The following is a 27,855-nucleotide window of genomic DNA, read 5'->3' as shown; positions in this document are numbered from 1 at the left end:
AGAAAAACTAACATATGCCATTAATAATTTTAAGTTGGAGGGAGGGGGAAGACCGTTCCCCACAAAAGAACATTCATTACCTTTTCAGATTCACCATTGCCCATGGTATACCCGTAGGTGTGTTGAAAGCTGGAAGAAGCTTTCCTGCCAGTTGCACGGCTTTGATCTTGAAAACCTAAGATAGTAGGATCAATTGCAAACAGTTACAAAATCTGGTTTATCTCCAAGAACTGAAGTGACTGAGATTTCCTCGCTCCACCCACCTCTTTGTATTAGAAAAGCTTTACATTGTAAAAAATACATTAACTTATCATTTAGTTTTTACTTGTTCACTTTACAAACTTCAAATTAGGATTTGAACATGAAAAGAAAACTTGTCATTTTCATTTCTTTCATTCCATACTCTCCAGCAAGAGTGCTCAGGTTCCTATTAAAGAAGAGTATCAATTCTCCTCCCACCTCCCTCCACCAGTACTAGGAATTTAAAGTGCTTTCTAAAGTAGTCTTTAAACCATATTTTATATTTTGTACCTAAAAAGAGACAGCTCCCCCACCTCACACACAAGGATTTTAACTTCTACAAACTATCAACCTCTTTTTAACAACATACGGAGTGCAGAGTTCTTATTCTTTTATGAATATCATCTATGCAAAGCCATATATACAGAGTTTCCTGCAGCTTTTCCTTCATTGATAATGCATAAGAAAACTAATTATAGGCTTAATCTTCCCACTCAAGTCTGACTACTCATATAAATTACTGATAGGGTGAAATCTCTTTCATTTCTAGTGTTGTCCCTACTTACTCTTATGACATAAATCTGTAACAGCCTAATTCAGAGCCTAAGGTTTATTAGCTAAATAAGCAACTGTGAAAAAGTTTCTTCTAAGCTTATAAGAAGAATTTTTTTTCCAAGCAGGCATGGTTGGTAGAATCCTATGAAGTAATTAACTCATTGTCAGTATTCACTATGCTTCTGCAAAAGTATTTTCTAAATTTGAAGATAAAATTATTCACGAGTTTGAAGCACTGAACAAACATGTAACAAAAAGAGCTACCATATCCCAAAATAACTTATGCAATGTTTACATACTATAGGAACGTTATTATCAACTACCTGACCAATACTCTGTAATTGAGAATAAGAGCTTTATGAAGAACAACAGGACAGCTCTATTAAGAGTTATAAAAAGGATTTCTCCCTTTTGAAAAGTCTACAGGAGAAAAACAAAGAGAGATGCTCGCTGGAGAAGCAAGCTGAAAAGTAGCTGAAAAATAAGCAATGGGGAAAATCCTCATTTTTCACATGAAGGCAGGAAAAGATCAATATCTTAATATTTGAGGAGATGACTAGCGAGACATGAAATAAACCAGGAAAGAATATTAAAGATGACATCTAATTGTATTTGATGCAGTGGTGTATGGAAAGATGGAGGTGGATCTGAAAGCAATGAGCCAGGAAAAAGAACTTTTACAGAGGTACTCAAAATGAATTGTAAGATGGGATGTATCTAAACTGAAAAAGAGGGTATCTCAGAATATGATTTGATAGAATTGTGAAATATCAGAGGCAATCCGGCTGGTATGATTTTTAGCAAAGATACTGACAAAAGACAGTCTGTGAGAAAATACGTAGAAATTTAGCACTAAAATTTAGATAACACTCTGACCTTGAATAAAGGACCAAGTCAAAACAGGAAGGAAGGCATGGTATAAGCAAGAGGTATAATACACGTGGAGTCTATGGTGACCATGTAGAGACCTAACCCTCCATCTTGGCCTGGTTACATATAAGCTCCCTGATTTGCATCTAAGAATACACGTCAAAAATTCATGCAGAACTCTTAGAATTTTAAGTAGTAGATGGATCAAGATCAGACAGAACTATCTACAGGGAGTTCTCTAAAGGGAGTTTCTCTACAGTGCAAACAAGCTTCAACACCTAATCCAGAACAAAATGATGACTTCCAGTTTAAGAGTACATAGCTTGGAAAGACATCTCTGGCATCAATTTGTTTACCTTTGCCTTTTATATCCTGCATCCTCTGAAAATGCTATGCATTATCGTCTTATTCATGGAAGATATCAAAACATTAGGGTAAGAATATTCAATTGGAAAACATCCCTAGAAACATCCTCACTAGAAGAATATTCTTAATGGCTAACTATTTACATACTGGTATCCAGGTTTTAATCGATTTGAAGCATACTTAGATGGTCTGGAGAACAAACTGAAGTACTGGAAGCAGCTTTTAGTAAGAGTGTATGAAGTCAAAGTTGAGCTGATCTAAACACATGCATGAATCTAGATAAAGACAGTTAAAGCAATGCAGTCACTGTGCCAGCCATTTCAGCAACTGAGCAAACCAGAGCATCAGGGCGGCAGCAGCTACTGTTAGTTTGGACATCCATGTTAGAGTAGAATAGACTGTTTCAAGTCCAACTGTCAATGTCAGCAGTACCTGTGAAAACTTGCTATGATTAGAGGTGCCCTCCTGTCACCTCTGCTGTGTTGAGGACTCTATACCACTGACATAGCATCCAAAGGTAAAATTCTACCTTTCTATATACCACTCATCAAAGACTGAACCTAAGGAAACACTAAAAAACCAGCTGAAGACATGTCTTTACTTTCTGTTACTACCATCTCAGTCCTATCCCACCACTGCTTCTGGCTAAGAAAACCACCTAGTGCTTAATACAGCATTTCCCTATGCAGACTGGAGTGAGAACTAAGACACAGCTGCACAGGTTTTTATCCAAACAAATTGATCAGAAGAGCATATTTGGAGAGATACAGGGAAAAGAAATAGAACCAGTGATGGTGGATGAGATGCCTTTTATAAGAGACTACAGAGGTGACCAGAGTGCTCTACTGAGCTCATTAAAGTTTCAGACTTTATATAAGAGCTACAGTAAATGCCTCAGGCTCTAGCTTTTAAATAACACGCTGGCATCAGACAACATTGTTACTTATCATATAGTATTTTTATTTTTTTAAAAACAGGTTGAACTGATAGATTCTATTTCAGCCTTGGCAGTTCCCTGTTGACAGACAATGCATTTCAAGAAACATACAGGCAAGAACAACAAAAAAATGAATACATGCCTTGAAAATAGAGCTCATTAAGAAACTGTAAAAAAGAAATTGGAGTTATTTAGTCCAGAGAAAAGATGTCCAAGAGAGAACAAGATAATGACTTTTCAGTATATAAAAAGGAATAGCAATGATTTTTTTTTCCCCTGGACATGGAGAACAAAAAAATTGAGCAAGGGAAAATTAGTTATTAGGAAAAAGTTAGTGATAAGGATAACTAATAATGAAATACGACTGTAACTCCTGCATAATAATCACTATAGCTTTTAAAAATGCACTGTCCAACATCTGCAACTATGAAGACTGACATGATTTGACTCTGCTGGGGAACAGAAGAATAACTGAGAACCAAACAGCTTGCTTACTTCTCTTCCAGGCATACCGCATATTAATCAAATGGCTTGTGCACTTTCCATACAAGTAAAAGCAATGTACTTTGTCTCTCTTGGAGCACTGTACCCATCCTGTACACCCACACAGCACCTTTGGAATTGGTACATAAATCATGGAGATCATCGTTTCTTTGCTAGCACAAACTCCGACGTATATGACCCTATAATAGAAAAGGACTCAGAGAGACCACAAATACAAAAGCTCTGAAAGAAGTGCTGTTTCTGCAGGATTACTCCATCTTTTTTCAAATGTGCATTCACACTTACATTAATTACAGAATTTAGTATGCAGTAGCCTTAAGATGTAGGGGTAACTGAGCTGAGTCTTCTTAAAGCCCCATTATAGATCTAACAAGACATTGTATTTTTAAGATGCAAAAATACTTTTCCAGATAAACTAGAACAAAACTTTTCAGTTGGGATAGAACTCATTTTCTTACTAGAAGCTGGCAGAGTGCTGTGTTTTGGATTTAGGATGAGAATAATGTTGATGACACACTGATGTTCTTAGTTGTTGCTAGGTAGTTGTAGTGTTTGCACTCAGCCAAGGACTCTTAAGGTTCCTAAACCCTGCCAGGTGTACAGGAAGTTGGGAGAGCACAACCAAGACAGCGGACACAGACTGGCCAAAGGGATACTCCCTACTGTATAATATGATGCTCACTATGTAACTGGGTAAGCTGGCTGTGAGGTGGCATCACCGCTCAAAAATAGGCTGGGCATCAGAGGCTGTTTTCCACAGGTGATGAGCAATTGCATTTGTATATCACGTGTTTTATAGTTATTATTTTCCTTTTTTATTCTATTGTCTTTTTTTTCCCCATTCTCCTCCCCATCTCACTGTGGGGTGGGGTGAGCAAGTGGCTGTGTAGTGCCTAGTCACCAGCTGGCGCTGAGCTACAACACATGTCTATTAATCCCAGGGTAGCTGTTGAGTCCATTCTCAAAATATGGACATTTTTCAGAAAAGTTTCAGAAGCCATCATACAATTGGAGAAAGTATTTCCATTTTACACCACAAAATCTAACACACTAAGTCCATCAATTTACATAGTCTTTGATAGGCTAATGCTTCTTTCTGAAAACGCTGTAAAGCAATGGAAAGATTTTTTCCCCCATCAAATAAAAATCAAGCTTTTTACTGCTAGAAAGGGAGAGTAAAAATTAGCAAAAAAAAAAAGCAAAACGTAAACTCAAAATCGGATAAGTGGATCCCTCATTAAGATGAAAACATCAATCAGTATTTACACACTAGTGTGTACAGCAGACCAGCTGTGAGCCTGAATAATTTTCATCCATTAAATTGATGCTTAACATATCGAACCTGCCACCCACCCCACAATATGAAAGCTTGCTCCTGAACCTATTAATCCAAGTAAGACAAAAACATTCAGCAGAAAAGGCCTTAAAGATTAAGATAATTCTTCAAAAGTCTTATTGATATATCCTCCGACTGCTGAGATGCATGGCTGCAAGTTAGAAGACTATATTATGCTAATACTGCTGTTAGGTGTTCCCTTCCAGCACTATGAATGGCAAACAGCCTCAAATAGCCTCTGTCCCTAACACTGCAGGGAGTTATAGATGTTTTATACAAATAAAAATTCTCTTTCATTTATATTCATAGATGAGCCTGAGTCATTCTTCTTAAACAGTAATAAATGCCAGACTTATACTTAATCTGATAGTTATTCACTGTTGAGTTATCCATGGTCATACAATGAGCCTGGTTCTGTAGGTTTGATAACTTGTGGTCCTTGAAAAAACAGGACTAAAGACAAAACAGATATACTGCAGAAGTTCACAAAAATATAGTACCTCCTACTGTCATTACTACTACTACTACCAAATCCTGCACACACTTCATTTTAACACTAAGCACCAAGATGATGAGACAGACTTATCTAATTATTGAATGCAGATAAAAAGCCCAAGAGCATCTGCCAGCAATACTAGGCTCAGGCCATTGAGGAAAATATTTGATGTTTCTTTGCCCAATCTAGAATAGTCATCTTTGTACCCTCAGAGTTCAATGTGCAGTAGCAAACTCTTCACTGCCCTTTTGTAGCTAACCACGCATTTAAAGCTCAACTTGTCAGATAGGACTTTCTGCATGAGCAATGATAGAGGCTTGTGGTGTGATTTACTGCTGAAAATCAAGACACACAGAACTGTCACAAAAAAAATAGACAGCCAGATAAATAAGTGTGGTGGTTTAACCCTGGCTGGAAGCCAGATGCCCAAAGTCATTCTATCACTCCTGTTCTCAGCTAGACAGGAGAGGAAGAAAATACTTTTTATATATTATATATATGTGGAGATAAGGACAGGGAAAGATCATTCAGCAATTAACATCATGGGCAAAACAGACTCAACACAGAATAAAATGCATCTAATTTATTACCACCCCCACCCCCAATGAAAACAGAGTAGGATAATGAGAAGTAAAACCAAATCTTAAAACACATCCTCCCACCCCTCCTTCACAGGCTAAAATGTATTCATGATTTTTCTGCCTTCCTCCCCACCACAGGTGGCATGGGGGAGACAGGGAATGGGGGTTTCAGTCAGTTCCTCACAAGTTATCTCTGATGGTCCTTTCTTCTTTCCTCCAACATGCTCCAACATACTGTTCCACCCACACGAGAGAGTCCTCCACAAACTTCTCCAACATGAGTCCTTTCCCACAGGGGCTTCAGTTCTTCACAAACTGCCCCAGTGTGGGTCCCCTTCCATACGGTGTAGACTTTCAGGAAAAGACTGCTCCAGCATGTTACACAATTGCTTTGTTGCCTATTTGTATGTAAGTCTTACTGCATGGGAAGAAGATGTCTTTATGTCAGATGAACATCTCTAAGTTCCAATAACCTTTCTCCCTTCAAGATTGGGAACTCCTGGGTTTTACGGTGTTCCTAGGACACTCCCCACTGCAAGTGGGGGCCATCCTGCTACCAAGAAACAAAGAAACTTCTCTCCCTCTTTACATATTTGCTTCTTATAAACTCTACAAATTTAATTCCAACCACATCTTTTAAGACGAGGGAGATGCAACAAAATTCTGGTAACACTTCAACTATCATAATACAAATGGAGATTGGGCAAGCAGTTCAGCTATATTTTACAGATGTTTGAGAGTGATGACTGAAGAAGTTTGTCCCATCTAGAATTAGCTCTGGAGAATGTAAATCCATGTTCATGTGAGACTTAGCAAGGCAGCTATAGACTATACAACTTATAGTGGTGAAAAATGTAGAATTACATCAATACAACTTCAGCATTGTAGGTCTCTTGATTTATAGCATATATTCAAGGAAGGACAATTGCAAATTCAGTAAAGACAATGCCATACATAAGGCACTTTCGCTGTCTTGGTGAGCTGCAATGATTTCAAGTATGTGATGAACAACACTTAGCATTTATAAAAGACTTAAAGTCTTTAAAGAAGAGAAGATTTAGCCTGCAAAGAGATGCTCTGTGAATTTATATTACTTTCTCTATGAAAAAAAAAAAAAACAACGAATATGGAAATGAACAACCTAAACCTATCTCAGCACTCTAAGATCAGTTAAAAACCCAGGAATCAACTTGAATCTGAACTGTGTTACCAACTTAAAATGGCTATGGTGTCAATTTTCTCTGCCTTCTTTATTTCCTCCCTTCAGATATTTGTACACATTGACAAGACATCACCAAGCCTTATCTTCTCCAGGTTGAACAGTCCCACCTCTTTCAGCCTTTCATCAGACAAGAAATGCTTCAGTCCCTTAACCATCTTTATGGCCCTTTGCTGAACTCTCTCCAGGACCCTCATGTCTGTCTCATACTGGTGATTACAGAACTGGACACAGCACTCCATGTGTAGCCTCACCAGTGCTGAATAAAAGGGAAGGATCACCTCCCTTGACCAGCTGTCAACACTCCTCTTAATCCAGCCCAGGATACCACATTCTCTTTCTTTGCAGCAAGGACCTGTTGTTGGCTCATGGCCAACTTTGTGCCCACAACTCTTCTGCAAAGCTGCTTTCCAGTTGGTTGTCACGTCTCAGCTGCAGGACTTTGCACTTGCCATCATTGACCTGCATGAGGTTCCTGTCAGCCCATTTCTCCAGCCTGCTGGGGTACCTCTGGGTGGCAGCACGATGCTTTGGCATATCATCCACTCCTATTTTTGGAGCAAACTTGCTGAAGGTGCACTCTGCCTCATTATCAATATCATTAATGATATCAAGCAGGACAGGAACAAGTGACTGACACCTGGGATACACCACTAGTTACTGGTCTCTACATTTTGCACCACTGATCATCACCTTCTAGGCCCAGTCATTCAGACAGTTTTCAATCCAGCTCACTATCTGCTCATCCCCTTTGTGAATCCATGCTGGCTATTCCTAATGAACTTGTCTTTAATGGGTCAGGATATAGCTTTCCAAGATTAGTTGATCCATCACCCTCCTGGGGCCGGAGGTGAGAGGTGTGATCTAAGGGTGATGCCACTCATCTTGTGAGTTAGCTTTGGTGCCCAAAATTCTCATTTAAACCATAGCCTTTTAAGCTATTACCTTTCTGTAAGGCATGCAGCTGTTGCACACAGAAGATTTACACAGGCAGAGAGACATAAACTGGCCTTAATTTCTTAATTGCAAGTCTCCAAAATTTTAAAACCCTGCCAGATTCACTCTGCTGGAAGTCCAGGACTGATTATTTCTGTTCATGCAACTGTCGCTGCAAAGTCCACCTGTGCGATGAGAGTTCTGGTCTCTCAAGAACAACAGGATAAAGCCAATATGCAATATTTATGGATGAAGTACCAACTTGCTGATTTATTCGTTTCATGAGCCAATAAATGCTTCATGAATTTTTTCTTTACAAGAAAAACCAACCCTGCTATCACAAGTTCAGCAAACTCAGAAAGTCAACATTTATGAACATTTGTGGCTGCCTCCTGTACCCATTCTGATCCAGGTCTCCCTTCCCTTTAAAGGTTTCTGAAGTCAAACCAGGTTTTTTGCACTAATAGAAAGATACCTTTGTAAAGAGGTTTTCTTCAAAACACAGAGCCTAGGCTGACATTTTCTTTAACCAATAACACTGCACATGAGACTTCTACAAATGTTTTATAAGAGAAAAATCACACTAGATACTTCCTTGAAAGATACGTTTTTGTTTACAGTTAGAAAGAATGGAAGGAAAACAAGAAAGGTTGTCCAATTTCAGATGATGAATGAAATTAGGTGATGTAATGGCTACCCCTGATCTAAAAATCATGGTTACACAAGTTGAGCTATCCCTAGTATCTTTGGAGATGCAGCTTTAAAAAAATTTCTAAGGTAGTGAGTGTCAAAATTATTCTGACTTCAAGGAAAAAGCTGTAACTACACTCTGCATTCTACTTTTGAAATAAAAAGCTCAATAAAATGCACAGAACTGTACAGGTCCACTCATACACCCAAGTCTTAATCTCATCTTTCCTAGAGGCTCTGGATTGTTCCGAGATAAAAACAAAAGCCATGATTTTGACATATTGAATACAGGAGCAGGTAAAACATTGGCAAAAGAGATGGCAAGAAACTACTCAATTCTATCAACAAATATATATGGACTAGACAATAGGAACTACCACTAATACAGTTTTCCTAAGCTAGAGTTGTACTGGAAGACATTAACATGGCTGTTTATTTTTGCCAGAAACTCAGTCTACAAATGAGCTGAAAAAGAAACACAAAAAATACATGAACTGCATCAGTTAAATGCTGATGAGAAGATATTATCTAGTTGACTACAACTTTCCATATTTGCATTTTACAAATTAGCAATTATATGTTCAAAAGTTGCTTCTTAGATATAAGATAATAAATACCATGGAGGTTTTCTACCACCAGCGGGGGAAGATTTGCTAACAGAATTCTTAAGTGATACTATCTTTATCCTTCACTAAAGTTTTCCGAAGTTGCTTTCCTGGACAACAGGCATGAGGATCCTAGTTACTGTTGACTGATGCATCTCAGAATCTAATGAAATATTCATTGGTTTCACACCATTGATATTTTTGAAAAATCCACAAGAAAGTTTGTGCATATATTAGCTTACTAGAAATACTTGAAATTTTTGCTCTAGAAGATCTAAATGTAAGAATTTGGCATGCACTGGACAGCTAGCTAATCACATTTAAACTACCTGACACTAGCTAATAATATCTCGATTAAAGTGCATAATTTGCATTCACTTCAATAGTTGTAAGGGCATGGGTTTCATGCATATCTAAGTAGAAAAGTTACATGTTCTCCATTTTTAAATGGCCTTCAAATCTGAGGCACTTCATGCAGTCAAGCCAACACTACAGACCACTTAAAATTCAGAATAAATGTAATGAAAATCTGGCACATAAATACCTCCTTGATCCGATCATTCCAAGAAAATTTATAATGCACTATTTCTCATCCCACTGGAGCCAAAAAAACATGTCAGTTTTGTTAGCTTTTTGCTATTATTATTAGAAAGTTGTTTTCAGTCCAGGCAATTTTTGCCTTTTCATATCTCTGACCTCTCCACAATAAGTTTCCCTGCACAAGTAGTACTAATGTGCCAGATCAGTTAGCTTTCCAAATAAATTGTCTCAGGACCAGAAGCAACAACCTTAAATTTGCAGAAGATGCCAATCATGGTCACTCATGCCTAAGCACTAAGCATGCTGCAAGAATCTAAGTGAGCTTTTAAAAGACTCTCCCTTCCCCATGATTTCTTCTTGTTGAGAGTATTACTAGCACAGGGAACCAGATATGAGAGTATAGACAATGCCTAGCATCTGGCTTAAATGTTCTCTCACTAGTTGCTGGCAGTAAGAAACTAGATTGACTTCGAAAGCCTGGAAAAAAGAGAATGGAGAAATAGAATTATAAAATATGAATGGCCACCAGGAATATAAACAAAAGAACTGTCAAGGGACAGAAGATCAGTACTGAGCTCTTCCAGCAGGGAAGCAAAATGGATAAGAGATAAGGCTTCCAGCCCCCCACCTCATATAAAGTGAAGAGACCAGGATTAGGAGCTGAAGGGAAGAAACAAAAGGCAACAGGAAAAAGGGCAGAGAATGAATAGAGCGCTAAAGCAGACAAGACATAAAGGACCACAGATGGAGTGCCAAGAGTGTAGTTGTAAGGAACAGAAGCATGATCTTGGGAAATCCAACAGAGGAAGAACGCCTTCTCATCTCCAGACTATATTACTGGGATCTAGAATTGACCCATACCTATCAGCCTCTCAACACGCTTTTGAAGCCAGCACACTCAGGTAAAGGTACAAAGGAATCTTGGTGTGTGTTTGGGTTTGGTGGGGTTTTTGAGAGTTTTTTTCAGAGGTGGGGTTTGTGTGTGTTGTTTTTTGTTTGGGTTTTTTTATTTTATTTTTATTCATCAGCGATTCTAGGTGTCTTGCTACTACCATTTGTTCTACTAAGTAACAGACTGCATTATGTTCCTGAAGGTCCCATACTGATGATCCAGTATCTCTATGGCTTAAAACGGAAAATGTCTATTAGAAAAAGTAAAAAATTGTTCTGAAGCCAAGTAATTAAGCTGTTTGTGCTATACTTACAAGTCTCAAGCGAATTTTTTTAATACAACAAAAGTTATCTACCTTCTCTGATTATTAATCTCTCGATGCTGGCTTTTTTTGGTCACCTGCTCCTACTGCTTTCTCCACTCATGTCAAATATCTCTTAAATTTCCCATATATTTTTCTCTGCTGTGTCATCTCTTTTGCCCTTCAGCACTGTGCTTACATTGTATCAATTTCTACTTTCTCAGTTATTCCTGTCTCCTGTTTCTCTTGAATGTGCTGCCAAGCTTCCCATTTTAAATTAATCTTGATTTCTCCTTTAGACTTTGCCAGAAATGACTCAGTCCCCTTTAGACTGTATTTGCCTTTACAAAAAAGTTAGAGAGATGAAACTACATATTGTTTCACACTACATGCACTCATTAAACACACAGCCTCCCTCCTCCCATTGGTATGATGTAACAGAATACAGTGCAAAAATCACAGCCTAGAGAAAGTAATTTAAAAATCCCATTGCTTTCACACCTTCAAAAAAATCCTTTACATTTCATTACGTTACACCTGAAAGAGTAAATAGTGTTTTGTGGCTTTTTTCAACTGATTACGTGGCTTGTTTTCACAGATTTAGCTTATCTACAGCTAATATATATATATTAGGACCAAGTTCTGACAGAAAATTAGTTGGCAAACAAAAGCTATGAGTAATGAATTAATAAGCACTGAATCTTCACAGTTGCATAAATTCTTCAAGGCACTTGAAGAAACAGACATTTATTTTGAAAATAAGATAAACATCCTGAACTCCTGCAACATAATTTATATATGCTAGGGCCAGAAAAAAGACCGTATTTTTCTTCCTATGCCATACAAACAAAAATTTAAAAGGCTCAACAGACCAACAATATGATCTTCTGTATACAATAAAGCACAATTACCAAGTAACCTTTGTGTTTCTGTCAATTAGTAGTACTTAAGTGAAATGTTTTTTTCCAGAGATGTATCTGGACTGAGTCATATACAGCATACTGACTATTGACACGGCAAGGAACGACACTTCTGTTTTACACATCCTTTTAAGAACATGATTACATTTACAGCATACCATCAGTGACCCTTTGTTAATGACTTGAATGGAAAAATTCCTCCTCATATTCAAAACTCCTATTTACAATCCGAATGTGCATAGATCTTGTGCTACAGGACTTCATTCCAAAAGCTCAAATTGAGTTGGCTTGCCTTGTGTGAGTTACACTCTTGAAGCCACAGCTACTCAGAATATATTCCTCTGCTTTGTTCCCTTCCCAGTCCGGCCAACACAGGTGCTTGTTTTTTCTTATAACTTACAACCTGCATCTGCACCTTTGGCAACATTAAAATGGACTTCATTTATACAGGCCACATGGACCAACTTGATTAAACTTCTTCAGAGATTACTTGCCATTTCAACCCGACCAAATCTACAGTCAGCTATAAATTCTTACGGGAATACTTTTATTGTCAAATCACTGCCATAGTGAAGATATCTTATTTTCCATTAGGTAAATTTCTGGGATGGGGAGGAGGAGTTAAATCAGACTAACTGGCTCACAGATACCTCGGTCGCCTTAAATGACATATTCTGAATATGGACACTTAATTGTATTCTTTTGTTTCGGCGCTTATCTGCAAATTTATATTTTTAATTAAAAAAAATAAATGTTAATAGGCCAGAAAGCTTCTTGGTCATTTCTTTAAAGATTTGTCAGCTGATTATCCAATTCATAAATGGGAATACAGTACTATTGCCAACAGCTTTGCATTGTTTTGATTCCTAATTGACTAGAAGAGCTCATCACCTTCATCGTGTGACAGGTGAACACATCATTAGAGGCAACATGACTACTTCTAGTGTTTTTGCTAGTTTTTAGTGGGTTTGATTAGCAATTTTTTGTGCATTTTTGGCATTTATTTGATTTCTCTCACAGTACCTGTTCTTGTCTAAACAGTTTTCAACATTCAAACCCCTTTTTTAAGAGGGAAGCCTAATAGTTAGCACTGAATGAAAACAAGTTCCAAAAGGCAAAAGCAGTCAAAGATGCCTGGTTTTAAAGTGATTTCATGTCCTGAATTGTATTTTTGTTTTCTTCTAAAGAGAAAAAGAATCTTACTGGAAGAACTCTGGTTTTAGCTGACTAAAAAGAATGCCACACTTGCTCTCTGGATTAGATCAAACACGCAAAACCTCAGTGCAGACACTAATATAAGAGGAAAGAACACAGGAAAATCCATCGGGGAGAAATCAGTGCGTTGCTTTGTCAACAGTAATGCCAATAAATGAATCTGTGGAAATAATAGGTAAGATACTCTGCTTGCTGTCATTGGTGCCCATCAGCATCAGTACGACTGTTACACTACTGAAGAGCCAAAACTAATAGATATGGTCATCCAGAGATACACGGCATGCAAGTAGTTACAAGAATATGGTTTTTTTTAGCTTTTATAGCCTTCTACAGGAACATGACCAAGGGGTGAGTTTTAAGAGTGGCTATTACTGCATAGTGATTGTATTTTCTATTGCTAAAACAGCTTGTCCTTTATTTCCACCAGTTAAAAGCATGTTATAACAACAGGCAAACCTATTTCCAATCAGTCTTACAGGAAACAAGATTGCAATGAAGTCAGTTTTCCCCTTTTTCAGGTGCCACGTGGTACCAAGATGCAGCAATAAATTGGGCTGTCATTTGCAAATCAGAAAACATTTAGTACAAGCCTTGTAAACAGAAACTGCACAAGCATTACAACCTGCACCACAGCAAGCAGTGGCAATACCCAATATGTGGTAATGCTTTAAAACTAAAGAAAAAAAATGTTTTAACAGGCTGTGCCCTCTTAAAGACCAGTAAGCTGTCATGGCCAGTTGTGAATAAACAGCTCATCTCCTGGCAACAAACTGAAATCTCATCTTTATTGGACAGCACATAGACAAGGTTACCTCTTCCAAGATTTTAAGCCTTGGAAAGCTTAACTATATAAGCTCCTTCAAAGGTACTGTCAAGACTTTTGTGAAACCAGTTCACACAGTATGTCGTTTTGCTTACTGAAGACCTATACTTTATGTACTTAGGTCATTTATTGGGGGTATCCACTAGCATATATAACAACTTTACTAAAGAATCTTCCTTAACAGAAAAGATGCTGCCTGTCAGTTTCCTGGAAAGGATTAGTTTGATTATCTGTTAACAGTGTATCAAGTACTTAACAGACCTCACCCTCCATTTTAAGTGACAGGTTTCAGGCTGGATTTATCCATGCAAATTATATTATCTATCCCAGAAAGATACATCATTTTGATGGTGTTTATAAAGATGACAATCATGTAAAGGAACTGCTTTAAATCTAAGGCTGGCAAAGGTAAACACAGTAAATCATTATACGTTTTTTATATATATTGCAAATACCATAAATAACTTTGTTAAACCCCCCCCAATAAGCTATGCTTTTTTATTGTATTAATAAATCAGCAACAGACAAGAACACTCTCATAATGGTGCAAGCGTCCTCCTGTCACTATCACATAAATGCCATTGGAATAATATTCACTTTGTTGTCCTTACTTGTGGTTTTTCAAGCACAGCCATGTACTCTGCCAACAACTGACCCTCTATCCATCTCTGGGCTTCTATCATTCCACACATCATTGTTAGCAGGCTTGTCTTATTCACCACTACCAGTCACACTGCGAGTTCTAATGATTTGTGAAGCTCTACTTCATAGAAAAAAAAAATAATCAGTCAACAGGTACCTAGTGCAGTTTCTCTACAGATGCTCTGGCATGCTCGTCACACCAGATAAGATGCTTAGTTACTCTAAAGGCAAAATGGGGTTTTACTCCTGCACACCTTACAAGTCTCTTGATGGACTGCTAGCAAACGAGTTCTAGGCAAAACATTTAAGTATCACTTACTAATCCTAGCTCTCAGTCACCTGACCTTCTTTATAACTCAGAACATACTCAAAAACTGGAAACAACCCCCAAATTCTGCTGTGAACAGCTGCAGCTGAACTTTAGTGTGGAGGAACCCATAAGCCATGTGCTCAATGCTTGGTTTTATTACAGACTTCCTGGAAGATGTTAGACAAGGGAGATAAATCTGAGTTTTCAGAGACCACTGCAGGCTACAGCATTCCTTTTTCTGATCCATCTTGCATCAGAAAACATGCTGGCTTTTCAGAAGCTTTAAGGACTCTAATCTGTAAATGAAGTGTTAACTGCTGAGAAGAGGTACAATCATACCTCTCTTCACTGAATCACCCCACATCCAGTGAGTTATCTCCAGTATTTTATCCACAAATCAATTACTGATGTTGGAAATAAGCAGACATCAGAAATTACACTCTCACAAGATTACTGTAAACTTTCACATGCCCAGTATAACTTTACAGAAGAGATTAAAAACAGAAGGTTGAATCCGGGTGTGTATAAAGACAGGTGTTAGACACACCTGCCAAAGATCCTGCACAGGATCCCCTCAGCTGGGGAGATGCACATAACTATTAGCTATCAGTGGATGGGGCTCATTTCTACTACGACTTCCTATGTAGCAAAGAAGTATGCTGCATCACTATGGAAAGAGAAATTTTCTTGAAGCAAGGACTAAGTAAAAAGCGGTCCCACAGCTTGAAGAATAGCTAGACAACAGCAGCACTGCTTCCTCCCCTCCTGCTGCTCATGTCTTCTGTAAATACTGACTCAACGAATCAGAATCAAACTGCAGGGATGGTGTCTTGTTTCCTTTGTAACGGGCATGTTTCCTGAGGAGCAGGGATAGCCAACTTTGCTGGTTCCTGCCTCATCAGAAATTCAGTCTCAGCCTTATGCCCTCCTCTTGCTTCTTCCTTTGCTGAGGATGACGGTGATGTCAAGGGTGACATCACTAGAAATGCTTCAGAGAGAAAGGGTAAATACAACTTTGAGAGCTCCAGACTCCAGGGAATTGTACTCTGAGATTATTAAGCCTCAGGTGAGATGCCACAGTACCCAGAGACAGTTGACATACCCATGATTTGGATCACTGTGAAGAGATTACTATACCTGCATTACTTGCTAATAAATTTGGACTTTACTTATCTACTCTTCGAGAAGTTGGACAGACCTTTGGCATATAATATGAGCATCATGTTCACTCTAGCAGCCGGTACAGTCACTGCCAGAGGCTATTGGGCAGGAGCCAGAGACAAGAAGTGACAGCAATTCATAAAATACAACCATAAAAAAAAGAGTATTTTGAACACACTGCAATTAACTCAGTATCTTCATCTGTGAAAACTTAGCAACAATGTCCTTTATCTTGCTTATCCTTTATTGCTACTGTGATCATTTAGTGTGTTTAATTACAGGACTATTCTGCATATATGCATCACATGGATTCTGCAGCTCTCCCTTTCCTTCCCTGAACAAACTCCCATTTGGAGAGCAGAAAGTTAATTTACAATGTCTTCACAAAGGCTTGGAAAGAAACTGCTCCTAGCAGGGTTCACCATCTTCACTGCTGAATTTGGATGGCTTTCACAAATAAGGAAAGATGTGCCTGGATCATGCAAGATGCCCTAGGAATCTCCATCTGCCTTTATGAGCTCAAAGAAGTTCACATAGCCAATATGAAGAACTGCAGCTTGTTTCTGCTGGCATTTGTGGTCTATGATGCCTTCCCTTGTACTTACCATTCCTTCACTGACCAGGTATGGGTACAGCACAATGGAAATTACAGCTGTTGGAACATTTGATTCAGCACATCATGAGGAAATCCCATTTCTGCTGAAGATTCCAGTATAGTATCCTACACCAGTTTCTGACAGACCTTTACCATCCTGGGCCTTAAGGACATTGTAATTCCTAGTCTCCTGGTAGCCTACTGTAGAGTTGACATTCAGGCAGACGCATAATGGATCTATTCTGTAACTGCTGTTGTAGCTTATAGCTTACAGTCTGTTGGTAAGCTTTGTATCATGGTTTAGCCCCAGCCAACAGCTGTGAACCACATGGCCACTCACTCACCCTCCCCCCACCCTGTGGGTTGGGGATGAAAATAGGGAGACAAAGGCAAACCTCATGGGTTGGGATAAGGACAGTTTGCTGGGACAGCAAAGGAGAGGGAAATAACAACATCAGGACTTAAAATGCACAAAACTGTTGATACAAAGTTCAAGTTCTCACCTAACTGTACAATTCATACCATACAGCTCAGACCCATCCTGAAGCTGGACCAACACTGAATCACACAGTCTGGAGCTGCACCATACTCCCCAAATACCTCCCCTTTTATACCAAGCATGGCACTGTGGTATGGAACATCCCCTTTGGTTAGTTTGGGTTACCTGCCCTGGCTGTGTCCCATCCCAACTTCTGCCACAAATTAACCTTATCCTAGCTGAACTCATGACACTTGGTTATTCCAGCTTTAATACAGAAAGATTACCCAACTCTTTTCTACTGGCTCCAGTTGATTCTTACTGCTTCCCTGGTTGTTGCTTTTTTGTGCCAGGAGTTCAGAACATTTTGGACATGCAGTGATTTTACAAAGCAGTCCTCCTCAGAAATCAGCATCAGCAACCCCAATGCCCAAAAAGACCCAAATCCACAAACGTGACTTGAAGTGGAAGAACATGTAATCATATAACCAATAAAAACCAATTGGTTAATCTGTGTTGAAAAAAATAATTTACTAACATGCGGAGAGAAGAGAAAGCCTTACGTTACCCAGAAACCAAAAAGCAAGCACCCAACACGACATGATCATGAACCAAATCTTAAGTCATAAAACTGTATAGATACCACAGCAGATTAAACAAATTCTACAGTCACATCCTGAGAAACAAGGTATGTAATACAGCTGAATTCCAGCTAACAGAAGAACCTCCTTGTAAAGAAACTTTAAAGAATGTTTGATCAGACAGGTCCAATCTAATAACAAAAGTGGAACTTGCAATAGCATCCTTTCTTTGTGAAATGCAAGTGCTTTCTCTGATTCTGATCTCCATGTATACATGATACTCTTTCATTAAGCTTTTCTAGTCTGATGCTATTATATACAACAGAGTGATATCAGGATATTATATTTGATTACTGTTGGATAAGATAAACATAAAAACACAAAACATTCGTATGCAGTCAGACTAGGGAATTAACTTGGAATAAACATAAAGGAACATACTGTTCTAGTGAAAATGCTAAACAACACATTGATAGGTAATAATTGAAAACTATAAAACCACAATGATGCGTAACTAAAGACAAAAATTATATTTGTCAGGATGATGCATGAGAGAAAACAAATAGTTGAGTCTTAATGCAGCCCTCCCCCCATCAATTTTCTGTTTCTTTTGTGTTGAGGGGGCAGTTTTCGGGTTTTGTTTGTTTTGTGGTGGTAGGTGTGTTTTTTTCTTTTTAAATTCATGTAAGCCTACTTTTTAACCAACAATGTATACTCAATATTTACTCTGAAGTGGGCACACAGAATATTTAATCTCTAGTCATTTATTTTATATTATCAAATATATCACAGGCACTTGCCCTCCCCCAAGCATAATGAAGACCATGTGTAGTTCCTACAGAAATTAAAGGATTGTGCAGGGATTACCAAGAAACAGCCTGTCTCAATTTAGATAAGCTACCTATCTTTCCTCCAGTATTTTAATTTGGCCTGTTAATGCCATATGACAGATGCAGAAGAGGAAGCAGAGTGGTACTTGTGAACTCAGAAGGTAGAAAACTTGTAATTCACACCTTAACTACAAGATTATGCTTCCTTTCTGATCAAGACACAAAATGTGAAAATTGTATCCATTCTGTCATGACCTGTGGTCAAGAAAGAGTGCCTGGTTCTCTCAGTATGGCTCCCAGCCACTTTATACTATGAAACTCTCCTAAACCCTCAAAAATATTTAGTTAGTAGCTCCTGATGGTGTACCAGAACAAAGAATTTTGCAATTCCTATGTAGAGATTTGGTACTTAGATATTATACCTATTAACATACAAATTAATAAGGAATAATGATTAGTGAAGAAAACACTCTAGATTGGTTGCTCAATAGAAACTGGGAAGAAACCTGTGACATACAACAAAATACAAGAGCACCTGCCTGGACCTACAGTACGCCCAGGAAACGTCACACTTTTTTCTTCTGCTTTTTATCAGGTCTTTTGTGGTTGTTCGTTGTTCAGCATAGAGAGAGGATTGTTCCAGGGAGACATAACCAGGTGGATTATGGTAGGGCAGTGGATGTGGTTTATCTGGATTTCAACAAAGCATGAGACACCATTTCCCACAGCATCCTCACAGCTAAACTGAGGAAGTGTGGTCTGGATGACTGGGTAGTGAGGTGGATTGTGAACTGGTTGAAGAAAAGTAGCCAGAGAGTTGTGGTCAACAGGATAGGTCGAGTCTAGCTGGAGGCCTGCATCTAGTGGTGCCCCTAGGGGTCAGTACTGGGACCAGTACTATTCAATATATTTATCAATGACCTGGATGAGCGAATAGAGTGCACAGTCAGCAAGCTTGCTGACAACACAAAACTGGGAGGGGTGGCTGACACACCAGAAGGTTGTGCTGCCATTCATCAAGAGCTAGACAGACTGGAGAGTTGTGTGGGGAGAAATTTAATGAAATATAACAAGGGCAAGTGGAGGGTCTTGTAACTGGGGAAGAACAACCCCACCTACCAGAATAGCTTGGGGACTGGCCTGTCGTAGAGCAACATAGGGGAAAGGGACCTAGGGGTCCTGGTGGACAGCAGGATGACCATGAGCCAGCAATGTGCCCTCATGGCCAAGAAGGCCAACGGTACCCTGGGGTGTATTAGAGGGGTTGTGCTTAGTAGAGAGAGGCTCTCCTCCCCCTGCTCCCTACTCTGCCCTGGTGAGACCCCATCTGGAATATTGTGTCCAGTTCTGGGTTCCTCAGTTCAGGAAGGACAGGGAACTCCTTGAAACAGTCTAGCACAAAGCCACAAAGATGATTAAGGGAGTGGAATGCCTTCCTTATGAGGAGAGGCTGAGGGAGCTGGGTTTCTTTAGCTTGGAAAAGAGGAAACTGAGGGGTGTCCTCATCAGTGTCTATAAATATGTAAAAGGTGAGTGTCAGGAGGACAGAGCAAGGCTTTTCTCAGTGATGTCCAATGATAGGACAAGGGGCAATGGGTACAAGCTGGAGCATACAAGGTTCCATGTAAAAATAAGAAAAAACCTTTTTACTGTGAGGGTGGACAGAGCTCTGGCACAGACTTCCCAGAGAGATTGTAGAGTCTCCTTCTCTAGAGACATTCAAAACCCTCCTGGATGCGTTCCTGCGTGGTTTAGTCTAGGTGATCCTGCTCTGGCATGGGGGTTGGACCTGATGATTTTTCAAGGTCCATTCCAACCCCTAACATTCTGTGATCTTATAGCAGCCTTTCAATATACAAAAGGGGCTTATAAGAAAGATGGAGAGAAACTTTTTATCAACATCTACAGTGACAGAAGAAGAGGCAAATTTTAAATGGAAAGGGGGTAGGCTTAGACTGGATACAAGGAAGAAATTTTTTACAATGAGGGCGGTAATGTACTGAAATAGGTTCCCAGAGAGACTGTGGGTGTGTCATCATTATAAGTGTTCAAAGTCAGATCATACAGAACTTTGAACAACTTGATCTATCAAACATGTCTCTGCCCAAGGCAGGACAATGGACTAGACAAATGTTAGAGATCCCTTTCAACACAAACCCTTCTATAATTTTATATTCCACTATTTTATTATATAGTCATTATATATTTTAATAAGGTACTTTGGAGAAAAGCCACAGACTCAAAGATTCAAAAAAGTCCCAAGAATCTCAGAATTAAACAACAGATTGGGACTTGATTCCTACATAGGAGCTGAGAGGAAAAAATACACTTATATCTCTGATAACACACACCCAGCCAGACACCAGATGGCCTGTCCATGATCAGCTAGGAAAAACTTGCTGTGTGGCAGATTTAAATGAGGACTTCCCAGACTGCAGACCTACTACCCCAGCCACCACATAAATCTCAGTGTAGTTTCAACTTGAGAAGACTGAAACAAAATGGATGGGCAGATTTTCTACGGTGTCAAGTTTCACAGGTATCTCTTGATTTTATTCTATTCAAAAGGCATTCTGATGGAGAAACGGAAACAGAAAATAAAAATATGGAGAAAGACAGTGATTTTCCCCAAATCAGGAGAGATGCCTGTTAGACAGAGAAACAGTTTTGTCTCTCTACACTTACAGAAAGGTACGGGGAGACAAGACAACCAAGACATTCATCAAGAGGAACAGGAAAACACATCCTCTTCAAACTTTAGCTTTGCGTGTTCATCACAAGGAAGTCCAGCAGAGGTTTCCACATGTAATAAGTTGAGTTTTTAAAAAATCTGCAAGTGTCATGTTTCACAAAGAAAGGCTTGTGAATCTATGCCAGACAGGAAAAGCTGACAGCACTTTAATCCAAGTTGGCAGTTGCTAAAAATGGCAGCTTTTTTAGTTTGTAAAGGAGATACTTTTCATTACTCCCCCATCCACTGCCATGAGCAAGAGGGAACTTTAATGAATAAAGGGACAGCAATACACACAATCTTGATATTAAAAGTTTAAAATTTTACCATTAACTGTAACCAGAATCATTAAACCCATGAACGCAGTAGATGGTTCTCCAAGCAATGCTGGTAACCTGATAGCTAAAATATACCTCAGAGACCACAGCTATGTCATTAGTTACGCTAAACTTTTCTTTTTTATTTGTATGTTTCTAATAAAAGCACTAAACAGGACAGTTTCCTCTAAGTTGACAGCCAGCTGTATTTAAAAACTATGACCAATAAATATCTAGCATTATGACTCAAAATCCTATCAAGCAAAATTACTTTCTCAATAGAAAGGGCAAAAGCATATAGATAAACCAGCTGACTCAAATTCTCCAAATGCAGCCCCTTAAAAATGACTGAAATTCCACAGCTGATGCTGACACTTTCTTTTGCGGTTGTTACTATAGCATCTTTAACAGCACAAAGCAATAGGAGACAAAATAAAATCTTTTTTTTTTTTAAACTTTCACCAAACTGCTGTAATTTGCATTGCTGACCTAAGCAGAACATACATAAATTTAAAGGGGAAAACCTAAATTAATTCCAAGCAGCCCATTCTTTGTATTGGACTATTTTTCAATACATCAAACAAAACATGAAAAATATGGAAATTAGTATAACCTTCTAAACCAGCATGTAGCAACAGTCTTAAAGAAGGAAGGCTTAGAGGAAAGGAGATAGGGACTGGAATATCAAGGTGGCATGGGAAGGGAATATGAGCAAGTAAATGATAGATTGAAGAACAAGGAAAGATGCCTGCCAGTAGATCAAGACTCCCTCACAGACATAAGCCCATGTCCACATTCACTGCCTGATCAGGCAAAACATCCAAACACTGGGGAGCAGGCTTGCCTGTCTGAGCAGTAGCTAAGGAGTACCTCCTCACATATCTTCTTTTTCTTTTTTTACTATGTTCAGACATTAATCATGCCCTAATCCTGAGCCAATTAATACCTTCCCTTCTTTGGAGCAGAAGAGAGAAGACCACATTGGATATCATTTCAAAACAAGCCCATTTCCAACTCTGAAGACTTGTCATAGGAGGTAGGTGTCTGCCTCGCTCCTCGGCTCAGTTACTGAAAAGCCTCAAGTTCCCTTGTTTGTCTTATCCACACTGACAAACTGCAGAGAAGCCATCCAACTTGACAAATGAAGTAGTCTATAAGGTTCCAAAAACAGTCCTATCTGTCATATTATTTTGAAAGAAATGCAGCCTGAACACTTTATTAAAGAGTAGTTCTTTGGGCAAATAAATACAATACATATGAACGCTTGACAGGAATAATCTTCTCCCACAGGTTACAACACATTTAAGGTCTACTCGAGAGACTGATGCCATAAAAAATACTTCTAAAAATAGAGTCAGTCCAGTAGCCAAAACTTCAGAAACACAGAGGGTAAGAGCTTTTCTAGGAAGGAAAGAAATAAAACACGTTGATAAAAATTCTTTTAACAAAAGAAATTTTGTTAATTCCTTGTTCTGCCTCTACAAACAGCAGTAACTGAAAGGAAAAAGAATACTCAGCTTTACAAATGCAGGCAAGGCATGTGTTTTGGCAGTGTTCAGCTGCACCTGTCAGCATATTGGGTCAAAAACGTTCCTGTTAAGGTGCTTGTACACAGGTGTGATATCGACCTATACAGGCAATCCAGCTACCAATGAGCTATCTTTCCTCTTTCTCTGAGGGTTTTTCCATAGTCATGGTAGATGACTCCAAGGAGCATCCTCCAGTTTGGGTAAGTTATCCAGAGACAGGATCAACATTCCTCACTAAAAAGATGATGTCAAACTGCTCTACTTAATGCTTGAAGGCTTCAGTGATCACACAGCACTTAATGTGATCTGAGCTCCAAGTAACAGAAATGCAGATTTCTGGAAAGGATGTGCCCTTCAACAAGCTGCTGAGGTCACTTGCACTACAGTAGGAACTACCATGAGTACTCCTAGCAGTTCCAGCTTAGCTACTTCAGCTACTCCTTGGCACAAGTCAAAAAAGCACATGCATCTCAGACCGCTCCCCATGAAACTACTTTGCTATAGAAATAAAAACACAGGCAGTTTTCCTTCCTTATGTTTGACAGCAGAATAAAGCTTCTGTTCTGTGGGCTTTCAAAAGGAAACTGATAGGTTAGTAACGCTGACCTAGATGAAATTCAGAAGCTGCCTCAAGTTTATATTTGGGTTGATCATTCAGTGATTTTTATGTTTTCTTTTGTTAGGATAATAGTGTAAACTAACAGAGCTTGAATTTCACCAAGACTCAGAGACAAGAGATAGCTGCTACAAAAGTTGTCTTCCTGAAGAGGTGCCACAGTAGAAAATTTAAAAGACTGACTTGGAACACTAGGGAATAGGATTGTTCCCTGAGGGTAAAATCCTTATTGATTTGTGAGAAAACTATGATGGAAGACCTAAGTTTTACAAATTCTGGTGGCAGAAAAAGGCTCACTGCCATAGATACAAGCTCAGCTCTTCAATTGTTACAAAGAAAAGAGGGGCAAAATTCTGTGCTTCTCACAGAATCACTAGGTTGGAAAAGACCTTTGAGATCGAGTCCAACTGTGCTTGTCCTCCACTAAACCAGATCCCTAAGCACCTTCTCTACCCGTCTTTTAAATACGTCCAGGCATGGTGACTCTCCTTTCCTTTGGGTCTCCTGTAACAGAGCACATACATCACTGCAGCAGCTGAACCCTCTGCAGACACAGGGCTTGGAGAGTATGGACAATAATGAATGTGAAACAGTAGTACTTAATAAAAAATAAACTAGCAATTTCTTCCACATAGTAGTTTGGAAGAAAAGCTTAGTGACAAAGCACCAAAGAGAAGACACTCTTACATGAGAGAATTCATAGACCCCAGAGCGATGCCAAAGACCTAAAGAGCCAACAAATACAGGGTTTCTCCTGGTTATTTTTAGGCTGTGGACTTAAAATCCCTGATAACTTATTGATATATATGTGGTGAACTCTTAAACAAAGAGGAAAACCTTAAGCCATGAAATATGGATGCAAGTCTAATGATTTAGGTAGTAGACTACAGAAAGGCCATTAAAAAAAGGATAAAAGCAAAAAAATCAAAGACATAGAGAATAGATCAAAAGACAGCTAGTTGATAAGACAAAAAGAGCAACAACTTAAACTGTATCTTGAGTCATGCTCCAGCCTTTTTAAAGTATGTGAAGTAAGAGGTCACAGCAATGTTATTGCTAAATCAAAGTTGTCCACAATCACAAGTCTTTGAGTATATGCATCCTTTCAATCTAAGTATGCCTTTGCTTAAGCACTCAGAACTATAGTCTCCAAGTTTTTTTTTAATGTAAGTTTCAGAAGCGGGACAAAATTGACTTGATATTTCTCTGTCACTGAGAAAGTGGTAAGAAGATTGTGTAGTGTTTTTGTGAAGCAAACCTACAGCCTTGTAGAAGTGACAAAACTATTATTTCCACCTTTGTGATGTTGCAGAATTTCAAAAAAAATTACCATTGGCATGAAAAGCTAGTGACTTGACATTTTGGGCTGATGTTTACTGAAATGGATATCTTTTGAAAACATCTCAATAAAAGCAGTGATTCAAAGCTCTAACAAAGGGTCCTAAATTAACTGAGACCTGCACAGAAACAAGCTTTAAAGGTTCCATACTCTCAAGAATTTTGTTATTTTGTCCAACTTAACATTGTAAAGTTAGTTTGCAAACTACTTATAAACCAAGGTTCTAGAAAAATCTTCATATGCAACATTGTGCAATTTAATGTCTTCTAGCAAGACGCCTTCCAATCTCCTTACCTCTTGTCCTGAAAGGTAGTATGCTGCTAGAAGACCTCCAATGAAGCGAATATTGACCTCAAAAACAGATACTTCAGAATTCTGGAACAGAAAGAAGAGTAAATAGCAAATCTTCATGACACCAAGTGATAATTCGAGTTACAGCTTCAACTGTGAGGTTGTTTTTTTTTTTTTTCTCCTGTTTTCTAATCATATTTATCACCACAAAGTGCAATTACATTTTTGGAGATGGTAAGAAAGACAACAAGGACTATACATCTCCATGATTCAGCATCTTTTTTCTTATGTTTAAACACAAAATCTGTGTTTATACTATAAAGCAGAATAACAATTAGAGAACAACTGCAATGTGCTTTTTAATTTCTGAATTATGTGCAATCCCAAATTCAGAGCTTGATTTTAACACAGAGTCCATCTAAGAATAGCCTTTTTGTATCTAATGTTACAACAATAAGCACTGTGAGACCACTGACAAACTCAAGAGAATGAACTATTTTACTGCCTGCCTCAACATTAATATCTATGGGCTGAATTCTCCAGTATTTTTTGACTCATTTAACCCATTGAAACATTGAAAGGAACTAGGTAGTTTTAACATTGTCCTGCCTCCCTCTATGCTGCATTCTCTCCTTTGCCTGCATACACCCCATCTTTCACCTCCATAAACATCTCTTCATTCAACCCATTAGACATAGAAATGTAGTTTTATTTTAAGACTTTGAATTAAAGGGGCCCTTTCCTTTTATCTAGAAAAATAACTAGAATGTACACTGTACAAGTTGACCCACCAACCAGCACACAGTTGAAGCGGTATTTATAGCTGTAGCTTTCCTTTCACACCATTTCTATAGCACATGGCTGTAACATGCATTTTGTTTATATAAAAAATGAATGCACATTGCACATACTTATTTCAAAAAATATTAATACTTCAGAGATTTCCTCAAATAATACTGATGATTAAAAGTCTAAAGTTTGAAATGCTCCCAGCTCTTTAGTAAAAAAATGTATTTTTATTCACCTACAGGTGATGCAAGAAAAACATCAACAATGCAGTGTATGATTTTGCTTAATACCTACTGAAGTCATGACTCACACAAGCAGTGTAGAGTTAAACAGATGAATCCAAGAGGAACCAATTTATGCATTTATTTTTAAACTTCAAACCATATAAGGAAATTACTTAACTCTAGTATACATAAGACAACTCAGTAACCTTCAGAAATGTTTTTTGATACGTAGGAAGCTGTAATTGAACCTCAGTGGGTCATGTCAATTGCTTCCACCCAAATCCTAGATTGATTTTGCAAATTTACATCAAGATTGGCTCAGATCAGGCAAAAGTTAAGAGTCATTTAGTTGACCCTCGTGATGGCTACATTTAGGGTCTTCAGTTTCAGACTGAATTATTATCTGTCACTAACTGAAAAAAGCAGACAGTAGAACTCTTTAATGTTTTCCAGAGTCTCAATATATGAAACAAATGGAAAAAACAAAAAAAATAATTTCTGAAATGTGGGACACAATCTGTAACAGTAACATCCGCTCATTTCTCACTGTATACCTACTTCTGATTTTGTGCATTACTGAATGTGAAATTATTTTTGGAACCAGAGGGCAAGTCTAAGTATTGAAATGCAGATTCTGTCACAGAGTCTGTGCCAGTCCCAAAATTACTAATAAGAACACTAATCAATAAGGATATGGTAAAGCTATTACTTCCATTAACACTTTTAAACTCTGTGCACACAAAGAATGCCCGATGCTGTATGACCAGCTGGGGAATTCTTCTGATATATTCAAAACCTGTAGGCAAACCAAGATGACTCAAGTAACAAACTTAATATGTTAAAACATCTTAGGGACAGGGGAGAAGATGGTATTATATTGTTACACACCATGGTTTGGGGGGAAATTGTCTTTCACAGCTCAGTTATTTCCAGCTATTATAAGCTAGTAAAGCCTCATTTTTCTGCATGCATTCATTTCGGAAACCCTGTTGGTTCTCAGTGATCACTTTCCCTTTCTTCCATTATCCAGTTTTAATTTGTATTTTGAAAATGAAATATATAGATGTATCTTACAATTAGAGTGCAAAAGGGTTGATTGGTTGTTTTTCAGAATACACAAAGTTATACACAGTATTTTACAAAAACTTATATCTGATACTTTGAATTGTAATTTTTTTTTAATTTCCAGCTGAAAGACTTCATCTGTCTCCCCCCAATAGGAAGACTGTGAAAAGGTCTAGAGAAATATTAGTGCAAGCTCTACTCACCACACTGAAATCAAGATTTTTGTCAATCCACTCTTGTCCTTCTCTGAATTCATCGTGAAGCCCCATGATATAAAGAGTATCCAATGCATCTACTATGGTAGCACCCATTTGTGAGTTTCCTACATGCA

General features: G+C 38.4%; 1 protein-coding gene across 1 annotated transcript in view; it reads right to left on the bottom strand.

Annotated features, from left to right (window-relative positions):
* The window catches only part of MAN1A2 (mannosidase alpha class 1A member 2), a gene marked incomplete at both ends in the record, with an annotated part of 140,871 nt that overhangs the window by 48,613 nt on the left and 64,403 nt on the right, over positions 1-27,855 (bottom strand). Inside the window, 3 exons of the mRNA XM_084279553.1 lie at positions 81-175; positions 25,450-25,530; positions 27,728-27,846. Coding sequence (XP_084135679.1) covers positions 81-175; positions 25,450-25,530; positions 27,728-27,846 — 295 coding nt within the window. The remainder of the gene's footprint in view (positions 1-80; positions 176-25,449; positions 25,531-27,727; positions 27,847-27,855) is intronic.

The sequence above is a fragment of the Gallinula chloropus genome (genome assembly GCF_964237585.1).
Source record: "Gallinula chloropus genome assembly, chromosome: 1".
In the NCBI taxonomy this organism is placed as follows: domain Eukaryota; kingdom Metazoa; phylum Chordata; class Aves; order Gruiformes; family Rallidae; genus Gallinula; species Gallinula chloropus.
The sequence above is the reverse complement of the archived record's forward strand: the minus strand, read 5'-3'. Positions and strand labels throughout refer to the sequence as shown.